Source organism: Photinus pyralis, unplaced genomic scaffold, assembly GCF_008802855.1.
Source record: "Photinus pyralis isolate 1611_PpyrPB1 unplaced genomic scaffold, Ppyr1.3 Ppyr1.4_LG1, whole genome shotgun sequence".
Taxonomy (NCBI): Eukaryota; Metazoa; Arthropoda; class Insecta; order Coleoptera; family Lampyridae; genus Photinus; species Photinus pyralis.
The window spans coordinates 28,225,246-28,236,456 of NW_022170249.1; the positions used below are offsets into that span (position 1 = coordinate 28,225,246).

Genomic DNA, 11,211 nt, shown 5'->3' on the forward strand with positions numbered 1-11,211 from the left:
GTTGCATATTGACTCCCTCGGTACTGCGTAAACGCAAGCGCGCTTAAATTTGAATTTGCGTAAAACTGTCAAGTTTAATGTGTAAATAATAAACATAACCTACAAACGCTATAATTGAAGAAAATTTAGTTTACCTGCTTACCTATTGTAAGTAGGTGTAGTAGGTATCGCGTTTATCTTGTTATGATCGTTCTTATTTTCAAAGAAAACGGAAAAAAGCTGCATAGGAAGCGTAAGCGGCTTCAACGATAAACTAAAAACTGGGTCACGTGACATTACGCGATGACGTAGTAGGTTAACGTCATCGCACGTGACTGATTTTAAAAAATGGTCCAATCACAGCGCTTTTAAAAAAAAATTGGCATTGTTGATAAAAAGCATTGTTTATTTATCACGGATTTCACACAATTTAGGAGAAAACTACTTTTCTTTTGTGAAAAACTAATCAGTGATTCTTATAATGAAATGCACAGAACAAATTATAAATTCCGTTGACGGAAATTGCCATCTTATAAGTAACCCCGACAAATTTTAGGGGCATGATGATTCATAGTAAAAAAAGATAATTTGTTTATGATTTAGTTATTAAATTTGGGCATCAGATTTAAAAAAAAAGAAGGAAATTATAACGCACGTTATTTGCAATGGTGTAGCCGCCAGGGAATCTAGAGCCTTCAGGAAAAAATGAAAATAGTTACTAAAGGTCCCACAATTTGGAACAGATGCCGTAGGGTTGAATTCTAAAAGGACAATTGAACGTCTGCAGATGTTCATGTATAAGGGCGACTCCTAGGCTACTCAGAGACCGATTCCAATACAGGGTTACAAAATGTGGTAAAGGGCTCTTTAAGAAACATTTGCAATGTCTTTATTAATTTTTTCCATCACTCTCGCAATAAACCTACATACTGCTACCTCAGTACTCTAGGTATGTACACCGAAACGAAAGTACACAAGTTCTACTTTACGCTGACCATAAGACCTATTGTAGCTGCTCTAGACTTCTACCACTTGCAGTCCAATAAAATAAATAAGAATAACACAGGCCATATACAAATTTCAATTCGCTACCTCGCCTACTACCATCTAGTGAATGCAATCTTGAGTCGAGATCTCACTTGATTAGAAATTGCAATCTCACATCTCGGGTAGTTTTCGAAAAAAAAAAATTGTTTATATTGGATAATTAGAAAGAAATGAAAGCTACTAACATAACATGTGATTATGAGGTTGATCAACACTGTGGCACCAGGGTGAGTAAACTATTGCAAAAAGCTACTCCTTGTTTCCCAACACTCATATACATCTATCATCATCACGTCTATAAAAAATGGAGCACAATAGTTTATAGCTTGGTTTATAGTCATTTATCTGGTAGAATATGTTAATTTATTTTCCGTACACCATGAGGGTTTTGATTATAATAAATAATAACGTTACAATTCTTGTTGTTTATTCCAAATTATGTTGTAAAGGATCATGACGGTTGTTGGGATTATAATTTATAATGTAACTGGAATTCACAGTGATGACCGAAGGCTTTATTAATTCGAGCAAATTCAAATTTAAGCGCGCTTGCGTTTGCGTAGTACCGAGGGAGTCAATATGCAACACATCTGCAAGGAATTAGTGTCAAATTTTGTTCTACAGTTCAATAACATTAGGTAAATAAATTTTCGTTAATAGAAATTGTGTGATTGTCTCGGAGATTATACTGTAGTAGAATTTGTGATAGTTTCATGACTGTAGAAACGAAAAGTAAGTAAATGACGTCCTTTGGCATTTAAATAATGTGGATCTTATTCGACCTCAAGTGTTTTGTTATGCATTTGAATATTGTTAGGGAATATACTGTGTGTATTTGTACTGATAAGTTTGTTTTAAACCTGCAGATGAGTAGCAGCCATCAGTATATGCAAGCAACAAATTCGAGTGGTGTTTCTTCCAGACATGGTGATATTGAACATTTGTCGCAGCTTTCAGATAACTTGTCATCTTTGTGTGTTAATCAGGAATACTCTGATGTTACGTTGATAGTAGAGGGACAAAGGCTTCATGCACATAAGGTTCGTATAGTAAATTTTATTAACCACGGTTTCTGCAACAAAGGACTTACATTATCAATGATTGAAATTTTGATTCTCAATTGGTAAATTTGTTTTATTTTATTTTTGTGATTATTTCTAAGTAGGCTGCTCTACCAACCTAACCCAACCCGCTATACATTTATAAATATCCATGGTCAAACCCAGACTTAAACCTGGGACCTTCAGTACCACACTCGAGCTTCCACTGTGCACTGTGGCAAGCGGGCTCGCATAATTAACAAACAACTAAACTAAAATGACTGATAGTATTCTTTTCAAGCAATTGTAATTGAAGTCCCAAAATAATATGAAAACAAAAAAACAAAATAGAGAGAAAGAAAAAATATTAATATTAATTAAATTTGTAATATTTTTCACAAAAGTGAACTGACACTAATTCGTATATTTGAAACAGGTTATATTGGCTGCTAGAAGTGAATATTTTCGAGCACTCTTATATGGTGGCTTAAAGGAATCATCTCAGGTAAGAATAATTTAAATTCCGTTTATCAAATTTAAAATTTACATTTGAGAGGTACCCCCCGAAAGTCCCATATTTTTGGATAAAATATATTCAAGTTGGTGGCCATTTTTAATTCTAGTTTTGGAACCCCCTGTATTTCTTCATAGGTAGTCCACTAAAGCAGAACCTCTTCTAAAAGGAACTCTGTCTCAATTAAATAATAACAGCTCTCGTACAGAAAAAAAATCATTAATTTCCCATTTTTATGTAGTATGGTTGCTAAGTAAAAAAGTACCAAAAATATTGAAATTATGGGACTTCTGGGGACAAATGCATATACACAATTTTCTTACATAAATTACTATTTTAGTCTGAAATTGAACTGACAGATGCACCCTTAAACGCCTTCAAGATATTATTAAAATACATTTATTCCGGTAAGTAGCAATGCGTTCGGCGAAGATGCCATAAATCGATTTAAAAATCTTACAGGTCACATGTTTTTAATGACTCTCAGAGAAGACGTAATTCTTGACACCTTAGGTTTGGCCCACCAGTATGGCTTTCAAGAGCTGGAAACGGCAATTTCGGATATCCTACATCAAATTTTGGCATTGAGAAACGTGTGCGCCATTCTCGATACCGCTCGGTTGTACGGATTAAATCAACTAATTAAAGTTTGCCATTCTTATTTGGACAGTCACGCATCGGAAATCTTATGCCACGAATCTTTTTTGCAGCTGTCGCAGGTACATAATTTGTTATTGTCGGAGCAAATTGTAGGTAGACTCTAGTTTGAGTAATAGGTAACGCAGATTTAATCAGCTTGATATCAAGATATTTGAGCGTCAATTTCTAAGCGCGAATTTGCGATTTTGCCAAAATCAATGATCTTTAATAACAATCAACTTTTTCTGTTTTGTTGAAATCCTAAATATTTATTTTCATATCGTCCAGTGTTTCATTGTTGAGTGTCTGTTGTTCTGCTTCTTTCCTATAAGTAGCATCTTACATTTACTTATTCCAAATTCCAAGACGATGTCTTTTGTTACTTGCTCAGTTGTTTTGAGGAGTCTAGTCATTTTTTTTAAGTGGGAGGATTTCAGTCAATCACCTACTATACATTTACAAATATCCAAGCACGAACCATGTAGAGCAGGCATGTCAAACACGCGGGCCACATCGCCATTCTGTAACCTGCAGCCCGTCACGATGTTTGCAAATTATAAATTAAAAAACCTGCCTATTTGAGATATTTTTACGTAGAATCCAATGGCGTAATAAAGAAAACTTTTGGACCACCCATGCTGAAATTTGACCCAAAGTTGGTATTTTTTAAATGCAACACCCTGTATATCTTAACTTCATTTTTGACATTCCTTTTCCTGTTTACATTAATGTAGCACATCCTATATAGTCCTAATTAATCTCAAACTTGAACCTCATACTTTCAGCACCGATAGTAAGTGACAGGTAACAAACTGATCCCATTTCAGGCTTCACTAGTCGACCTGCTACAAAGAAATTCATTTTTCGCGCCCGAAGTCGAAATTTTTCGAGGAGTATGCGCATGGTGTAGAGCAAACGAAGACTGCGACGATTTAGTGATGAACTGTGTCCGATTGCCTTTAATGAGTATTTCCGATTTGCTCTCTGTGGTTAGACCGGCCGGTCTAGTGAGACCCGACGCCTTATTGGACGCCATTGCTGAACGAACCATTGTGCGGAACAGCAGTCTACCACACAGAGGACAACTAGGTAAAAATCATTAACTTCGATATTATTTTTGAATGGACCACCCTGTATATTTTGAAACTAAATCTATGAAAAACTGAAAAGTTGGCTAAGACCGGATGTTCTTACAGCAATGGACGAAAACGTGGCATCCCCTCGAATGGGTGCTAAGGTAGTGGCGGGTGAATTATTGGAAGCGCTATTAGACGGCGATCACACAAATTATGACATGGAACGTGGTTATACAAGGCACGCTATCAATGGTCTTGGCGATCAAGGTATTATCGTTAAACTTGGCACACCTTCCATTATTAATCACATTAAAATGTTGCTATGGGATCGTGATCTTAGGTAAATTGATTTTAACAAACGGATTAAGGTTGATTCATTTTTTTTTAGATCATACTCGTATTATATTGAATTGTCCATTGAACAAAAAGATTGGGTGCGTGTCATAGATTACAGTCACTATGCGTGCCGTTCTTGGCAATATCTTTACTTTCAAAACAGAGTCGTACAGTATATACGGATTGTTGGCACGCACAATACTGTAAATAAAGTAAGCGCTACGAGCTTCTGTTACTCAATTACTCAATGTACAGTATATTTCAGGTTTTCCATCTGGTTGCCTTTGAGGCAATGTGCAAGGTCAAAATTCCAAGAATGATAAATGACATAATCGTACCGCAATACAATGTTGCCACTTTAGACTGCAGCGCTTCTGTTATAGAAGGTGTAAGGTAAGGAACCAAAATTGATGGTGTCTGTTTTTAAACTCGAATTCGGTCACAGGATAGTGTACCACAAGGGTATCTGCTTGGTCCATTACTTTTCAAATTGTAGACATGCATTTCATTTCAAATAAAAATTAAATTAAAATTAAAAATAAAAATAACTCTCCCAACTGAAAAACAGTTCGACCTAATTTTTTTGTTATAGTTAATTATTGTTTTCTTCTTTGTTACACAATTTTAAATATTTCGTTTAACTAAAGTTTTATACTCGGAAAAAAAAAATAAGAAGACTGGAAAAAAAAATAAATAAATGTTATAGAAGGTGTAAGGTAATGAAATGCTGAATAGTAATATTAGTCACTAAATTTCAGCCGAAAGCCGAATGAGTTTCAAAACATTTCTGACACTAGGGCTAATAATTCAAATAGGGATCATGCGTAGTAGTCTCAATAATCCGAGGGTATTGGGGTGGCACCTCAAATTTTGAAATACTCCCTACGTGGAAACAGTGAAATGGGATCCGCAGCTAATAATGCAGTGAAGAAGTTTTCAAGTTTTTCTTTGGGACCTTGGTTAACATGGAACCTCGGATTATCGTCACTTTACTGTAAAGCCAAAATTATTATTAATTATTAGTATATTTCTTATGGTTTTGTAAGGTTTCTGACACCCAAATCATTGAGGTAAGAGACGCCATTACGTCTTTATCTAATAGTAAATGTCGAGACATATATGATCTGTCTAAGGCTTTTATTGTATTACCACTAACAGTGTTAATTAATGAGTGTTTCAGGGAAGGGCCGTTCCCAAAGGCATTGAAACGGTTTATAATTTTACCTTTGTTTAAAAAGGGTGACAAAGAGGATGTTTCAAATTATAGGCCGATATCAATACTTCCCATTTTTTCAAAAATTTTTGAAAAATCTTAAAAAATCGCATACTGAATTATTTTGAGGTCAATAATATTTTTAATAATGCACAATACGGTTTTAGATCAAAAAAGTCAACGACGGACGCCCTTGTAGATCTATCTAGTACAATCTTAAATACATTTAATGAAAATAATTATACAACAGCAACTTTTCTAGATTTAAGCAAACCTTTGATTGTGTAAATCATAAGATCTTGTTAAATAAGTTGCAAGCATATAATTTTGATGAAATTTCCATTAAACTCATGCAATCATATCTCGAAGAACGTTCTCAAACTGTTAGATATAACGGTTTATTCTCAAAAGAAATATGTGTACAGTCTGGTGTTCCACAAGGTTCCATTTTAGGGCCTGTGCTTTTCTTAATTTATATAAATGACTTGCCTTCTACAGTTAATGGTCATTTCATATTATATGCCGATGACACTACAATACTAAGCTCTGGTTCTAGTCTAGAAATAACAAATATAAGAAGTAGAGATCTTCAAGGGCAGTCCAAGCCTTGGTTCCACTTGAACAAGTTGTCTCTAAATGAAGACAAAACAGAAGTTTTAACTTTTACGATGAGAAGGGACACTGGTAATTAACCGAAAGCCGGTGAAATTTCTAGGCGTCTATCTGGACTCCTCACTTTCATGGACACGCCATATTGACGAGCTCTCCTCAAAACTGATCAGAACTGTGTTCTTACTCTGTAATTTAACAAACCATGTTTTTCGGAAATTACGTGCACTGCGTACTTTGGATTATTCCATGCCATAATGAATTATGGTATTTTAGTATGGGGTCACTGCTCCTCTGTATCTAGAATCTTTAAAATACAAAGAAGAGTGGTTAGAATATTGGCTAACCTAGACTATCAATCTGATTGCAGGCAAGCCTTCACAGATTTGAAAATATTAACCTTACCCTCACTTTACCTATATACCTGTATGATTTATATGAAAAGTCTTTGCCAAAAATTTAAATGCCACTCGGACTTTCACAATTATGATACGCGAAATATGCATAATTACGTACCTACCTATTTACGTCTTAAAAAAAGTCAGTACGGCCCTAATTTTTTAGCCATAAAATTTTTTAATATGTTGCCCACCGCTCTTGAGCATTGCAATGAAATAGAGTTTAAATCTAAAATTAAATCATATCTAATAAAAAAGGCTTTCTATTCACTAGAAGAATTTTTGACGAATAAATGTTGTGATATAATGGAATAGTTTGTATAATTATTATCTTTGTTTGTAATTTATTATATTCATTTGTCTCTTACATTGCATACTTGAAATGACTTGTGTAAACACCATGTGTAAAACATCAATAAATATTATTATTATTATTATTAATGTAAGAGGGTAACATGTTTTTCAAGAAAATTACTGAAATTTTCAAATTGTTTGCTACCTCAATTTGGTAAAATGAAACTAATGTTCTAGTCGATCAAGAAATGCCTTACTAAATGGTGACACGAAACATTACGATTGGGACTCCGGCTATACGTGTCACCAGTTGGGTTCCGGAGCCATACTAGTTCAATTAGGTAAAATTTGACACTTTTGTTCTTATGTTTTTCACAGTTGATATTTTAGGACAACCGTACATAATATCGAGCTTACGACTGCTATTGTGGGATTGCGACGAAAGAAGTTACAGCTACTACATCGAGTCGTCCGTAAACATATGGGACTGGGAAATGGTCGTCGATAAAACCAGAGAGTCGTGCAAATCATGGCAAACGATACGCTTTTCGCCACGACCTGTTGTGTTCATACGAATTGTCGGAACACATAATACGGCGAACGAGGTGAGGCATCAATTATTTACTTCCGTCATTTGTTAACGAATTTATAGGTTTTCCACTGTGTCCATTTTGAATGTCCGTCTTGTGATAAAGAAGACTTAAATAAGTGGACTTCATCGTCAAAATCTTCCAGTGATCTAATAAATACTGTAAATTCCAATGACGCAATTCAACCGACAGAGACTGCAACTGAAGCAGAAGAACTAACTGTGGACAGTGGCGACAGTTCCGATTAAATTTGTTGGTTTTTGATACTTAATTTGTTTTTAAATTCCGATTACTCGTAGAAATTAAATTGTAAAGATTTGTTCCTTATAGTTTATAGTCGAGCATCTCATTTGGTAGGTCCCATTAGTGTTCACTGGCTGTACAGGGTGACTAATAAAAACGCACAGTAGATTTGATTAGATTCTAAAAGAGGGGTTGTTTTGTAATTTACTAGAAAATATTTTTATTAGTACCCGTACATGAAAAATCGAAAGCGTCTACAGATTTTTTGTCTGGTTTGAAGAATTGAAGGTTGTTTATTTTTGATCTGCTGTGTCTTTATAAATGCAAGTGCAAGTTTAAGGTAATTTAAAAGTCATAATATTATTTCACAAATCTGTAGATTACTAGTACATTAGAAAGTTCACCTCTAAATATACAAAATCAGACAATTAGGATTAGAAATAATAATTGACTTGATTTAAATTTTTATTTTGATGTGATTAAGCCTTACAATTATAAGTGCCAATTTCCATATGCTCTGACAGATTATTTTACATTAAATTCAAGTTTTGTGTACAATTCAGGGAGCAGCTCGTAAAATGGGATAACGTTAATGCAATAAAATTAACTCGTTTAAGAAATGTGAGAACCTTTGTGATAATTTGACAGTATTTTTTGTATTTTAAATGTTATGTTAGATGTAGCAATTTATATTATTGCAGGCAGATAATGAAATTATTAAGTTTTTTTAGATTTATTTGATACGTGTACCTACATATTATCTAGGAAATTTTGTTATAATTAAAAGCTAAATATATTTGTAGTTTATGGACATTATTTTAAGATATTGTAAAGGGTAAGATACTTTTGGAAGGGATCAATTATTTTTTCCCCAATAAACCAAGGTGCTTTGCTAGCAAAGGTCAACCACTCTCAAAACATGCTCAAATATTTTTATAATTTACAATAACTTGTGATCAAAGTCGAAAAACTCGCCTACCAAAACTGGAAGGAAATGCTTACACTCTCCACACAGGATTGAGAATGACGGTTGCTAGCTGTTACAATACGCATCAGCGCCCTCTGTGGTAGAGGTATTTTTTCTCGCCCGTACACAGGTAAAACCATGTCACTGGGAACAATAAAAGAAACAAGGCTAAAGCGATATCCCCTATCCCCAACATATAAATATTTAAATCCTCTCATATAAAGTGATCACTATGGTTAAGGCAGCACCCCATTGTTTTTATTTCAGAAAACAAATGAGTAACGAAAAAATTGAGTTTTTTTAAGACAGTGCATCTTCTCATTCATTTGATAGAGATTTTTTTCTCTTCCATGATATACCTAACATATTAGTATCCTTATTCAAGAATATTTTAATATAATTAAATCAATAACATTAATCCAGATATACTACATTATAAACTTTTGTCGTTCTGGTCTCTGGACTGTGTTACACAGTGTAAGGAAGGAACCACAACGAAAAAGCTTAAACTGGAGGACTAGTAGTGGTACAGACGGACAACAGCAGTCAGGGGCGGGCGTGGCGATTGCCACCTGGCCTGTAGATCATAATGGCCCGTTGGAAATTTATAAGTATGTGCTGTATTTAGTTTCTTGCACTATTAATAAATTATTAACACGTTTTTCTAATTGGGGTTGATGTTAGGTTGTTAAAAAATTCTGTTTTAATTGAAGTGTTTTACAATGAATTCATCATTTTTTGTCGTAGCATGAAAGTGCTGAAATACAATGATAGGCGACGCACCTCGTGTGGATTGTATATTTTGTTACTTTTAATTATCAGCTGCAATTTAAAAAAAAACTGTATGGTAATTGATTTTCGAGAAAGGGAGTACTTTAAAATGTTTTTGTGGTGCACCTCAGAGCTAACCCCCCCGCCACCTTCATTACTACACTAATACTTTAATGGCCCGTAACCTATGCAATTCCACCTGGCCCGTAAGTACCCCTGTGTATAACCTTCCTTTTTTACCAAAAATTGACTCGAGACTCTCGAGAAAACACTTTTTCTTATTAATTTGGGTGCGTAGAATCCAAATCAATTCGTACTTTTTCGATCAGACTTCTCAATCAAAAGTTATAGACTAGAAACCAATTTCGAAAAAAAAAATTCAAAGGGCTGTAACTTTTGAACTAGTAGCCCAATCTTGGAACTGTTTGAAATTATGGATTCTACAGGCCACATTCTATAAGAAAATTTTTTTCCCGGGTCGATCTGATACAATTTTTTTTTGGGGCTCAAAAAAGGCAGTGTATAACCAGGGGCGGACTGGCCCGGGGTGGGGCGGGTGGCGATTGTCACCTGGCCTGTAGATCATAATGGCCCGTTGGAAATTTGTAAGTATATGCTGTATTTAGTTTCTTGCACTAAAGAGCTCCCCCCCCCCCCCGCCACTTTCATTACTACACTAATACTTTAATGGCCCGTACCCTATGCAATTCCACCTGGCCCGTAAGTACCCAGTCCGCCCCTGATAGCAGTCATTTGCCTTTTGGAAAATGCTCTAAAAAAAGAAGAATCGCGATGGGACTCCTTATAAAACATAGTGCTTTTATTTCTAAGAGATAAAAATGAGCCAGTCATTTTACTGAAAGCGGTTTCCCTAGCAAGATACTGAGACACAGGGGACTATGCGAATATCACTGCAGCAGAGGTAAGCACAGTTTACGTTAATAACCAATTTGAAATCAGGCACTTTCCTCTCCTCACTGATAGAGAACATAAAAGGAAAATTTTCAAGGATTATTCAAAGCACTTCCCATGTAACCCAATTTGTGTCTCTTACCGCTTCTTGAATGCTCATAGCGGTCCTAGGTACCTGTTTGTATTTTTGACATAAAACATATCGAAAACGACTACTTAGACAAAGTTGCCTAAGGTTACCTCTAGGTGCATATAAACAAGTTGGCATCAACTTTCGGTAGGTATAGCCGAAAGTGCCACCAACATGAAAGAAACTAAATGAATTTCTCTTATCGGCATTATAGTGTACACTGTACCCAGGGCCGGACTGGGTGGGTAAGGGTCCCGGGCGCTCCATGACCAAAAGGCCCGCAAACTCATGGACCCCTCCCCCCCTCCCGAAAAAGAAGACAAGGGATTTGCAGATTTTTTAATTGTATTTCAAACAGCTTGCTGCTTAGGGGGGCCCCGCGGCGGAGGCTCCGCTTCGCGGTTCCACAAGGGCCCCGGCTGGCCTGGCGGCCTGGGCCAGTCCGGCTCTGGC

The 11,211-nt window shown here is 35.6% G+C and overlaps 1 protein-coding gene across 3 annotated transcripts; it reads left to right on the forward strand.

Moving 5' to 3' along the window:
- The first annotated feature begins 1,603 nt into the window (after nt 1–1,603).
- LOC116159337 (BTB/POZ domain-containing protein 9) lies at nt 1,604–8,657 on the forward strand. 3 transcript variants are annotated; one of them, XM_031472292.1, is made up of 12 exons: nt 1,604–1,664; nt 1,893–2,066; nt 2,503–2,571; nt 2,921–2,987; nt 3,043–3,299; nt 4,047–4,308; nt 4,416–4,635; nt 4,684–4,843; nt 4,897–5,024; nt 7,383–7,486; nt 7,536–7,750; nt 7,798–8,657. In XM_031472292.1, the coding sequence occupies exons 2-12, from the start codon at nt 1,893–1,895 to the stop codon at nt 7,981–7,983; spliced, it is 1,842 nt and encodes a 613-aa protein (XP_031328152.1). In that variant the 5' UTR covers nt 1,604–1,664; the 3' UTR covers nt 7,984–8,657. The 3 variants fall into 3 exon arrangements, with proteins under 3 accessions (XP_031328152.1, XP_031328151.1, XP_031328153.1); XM_031472291.1 differs by having other exon boundaries at nt 1,626–1,758; XM_031472293.1 differs by lacking the exon at nt 1,604–1,664 and having other exon boundaries at nt 1,893–1,953; nt 2,013–2,066.
- Nucleotides 8,658–11,211: the final 2,554 nt, after the last annotated feature.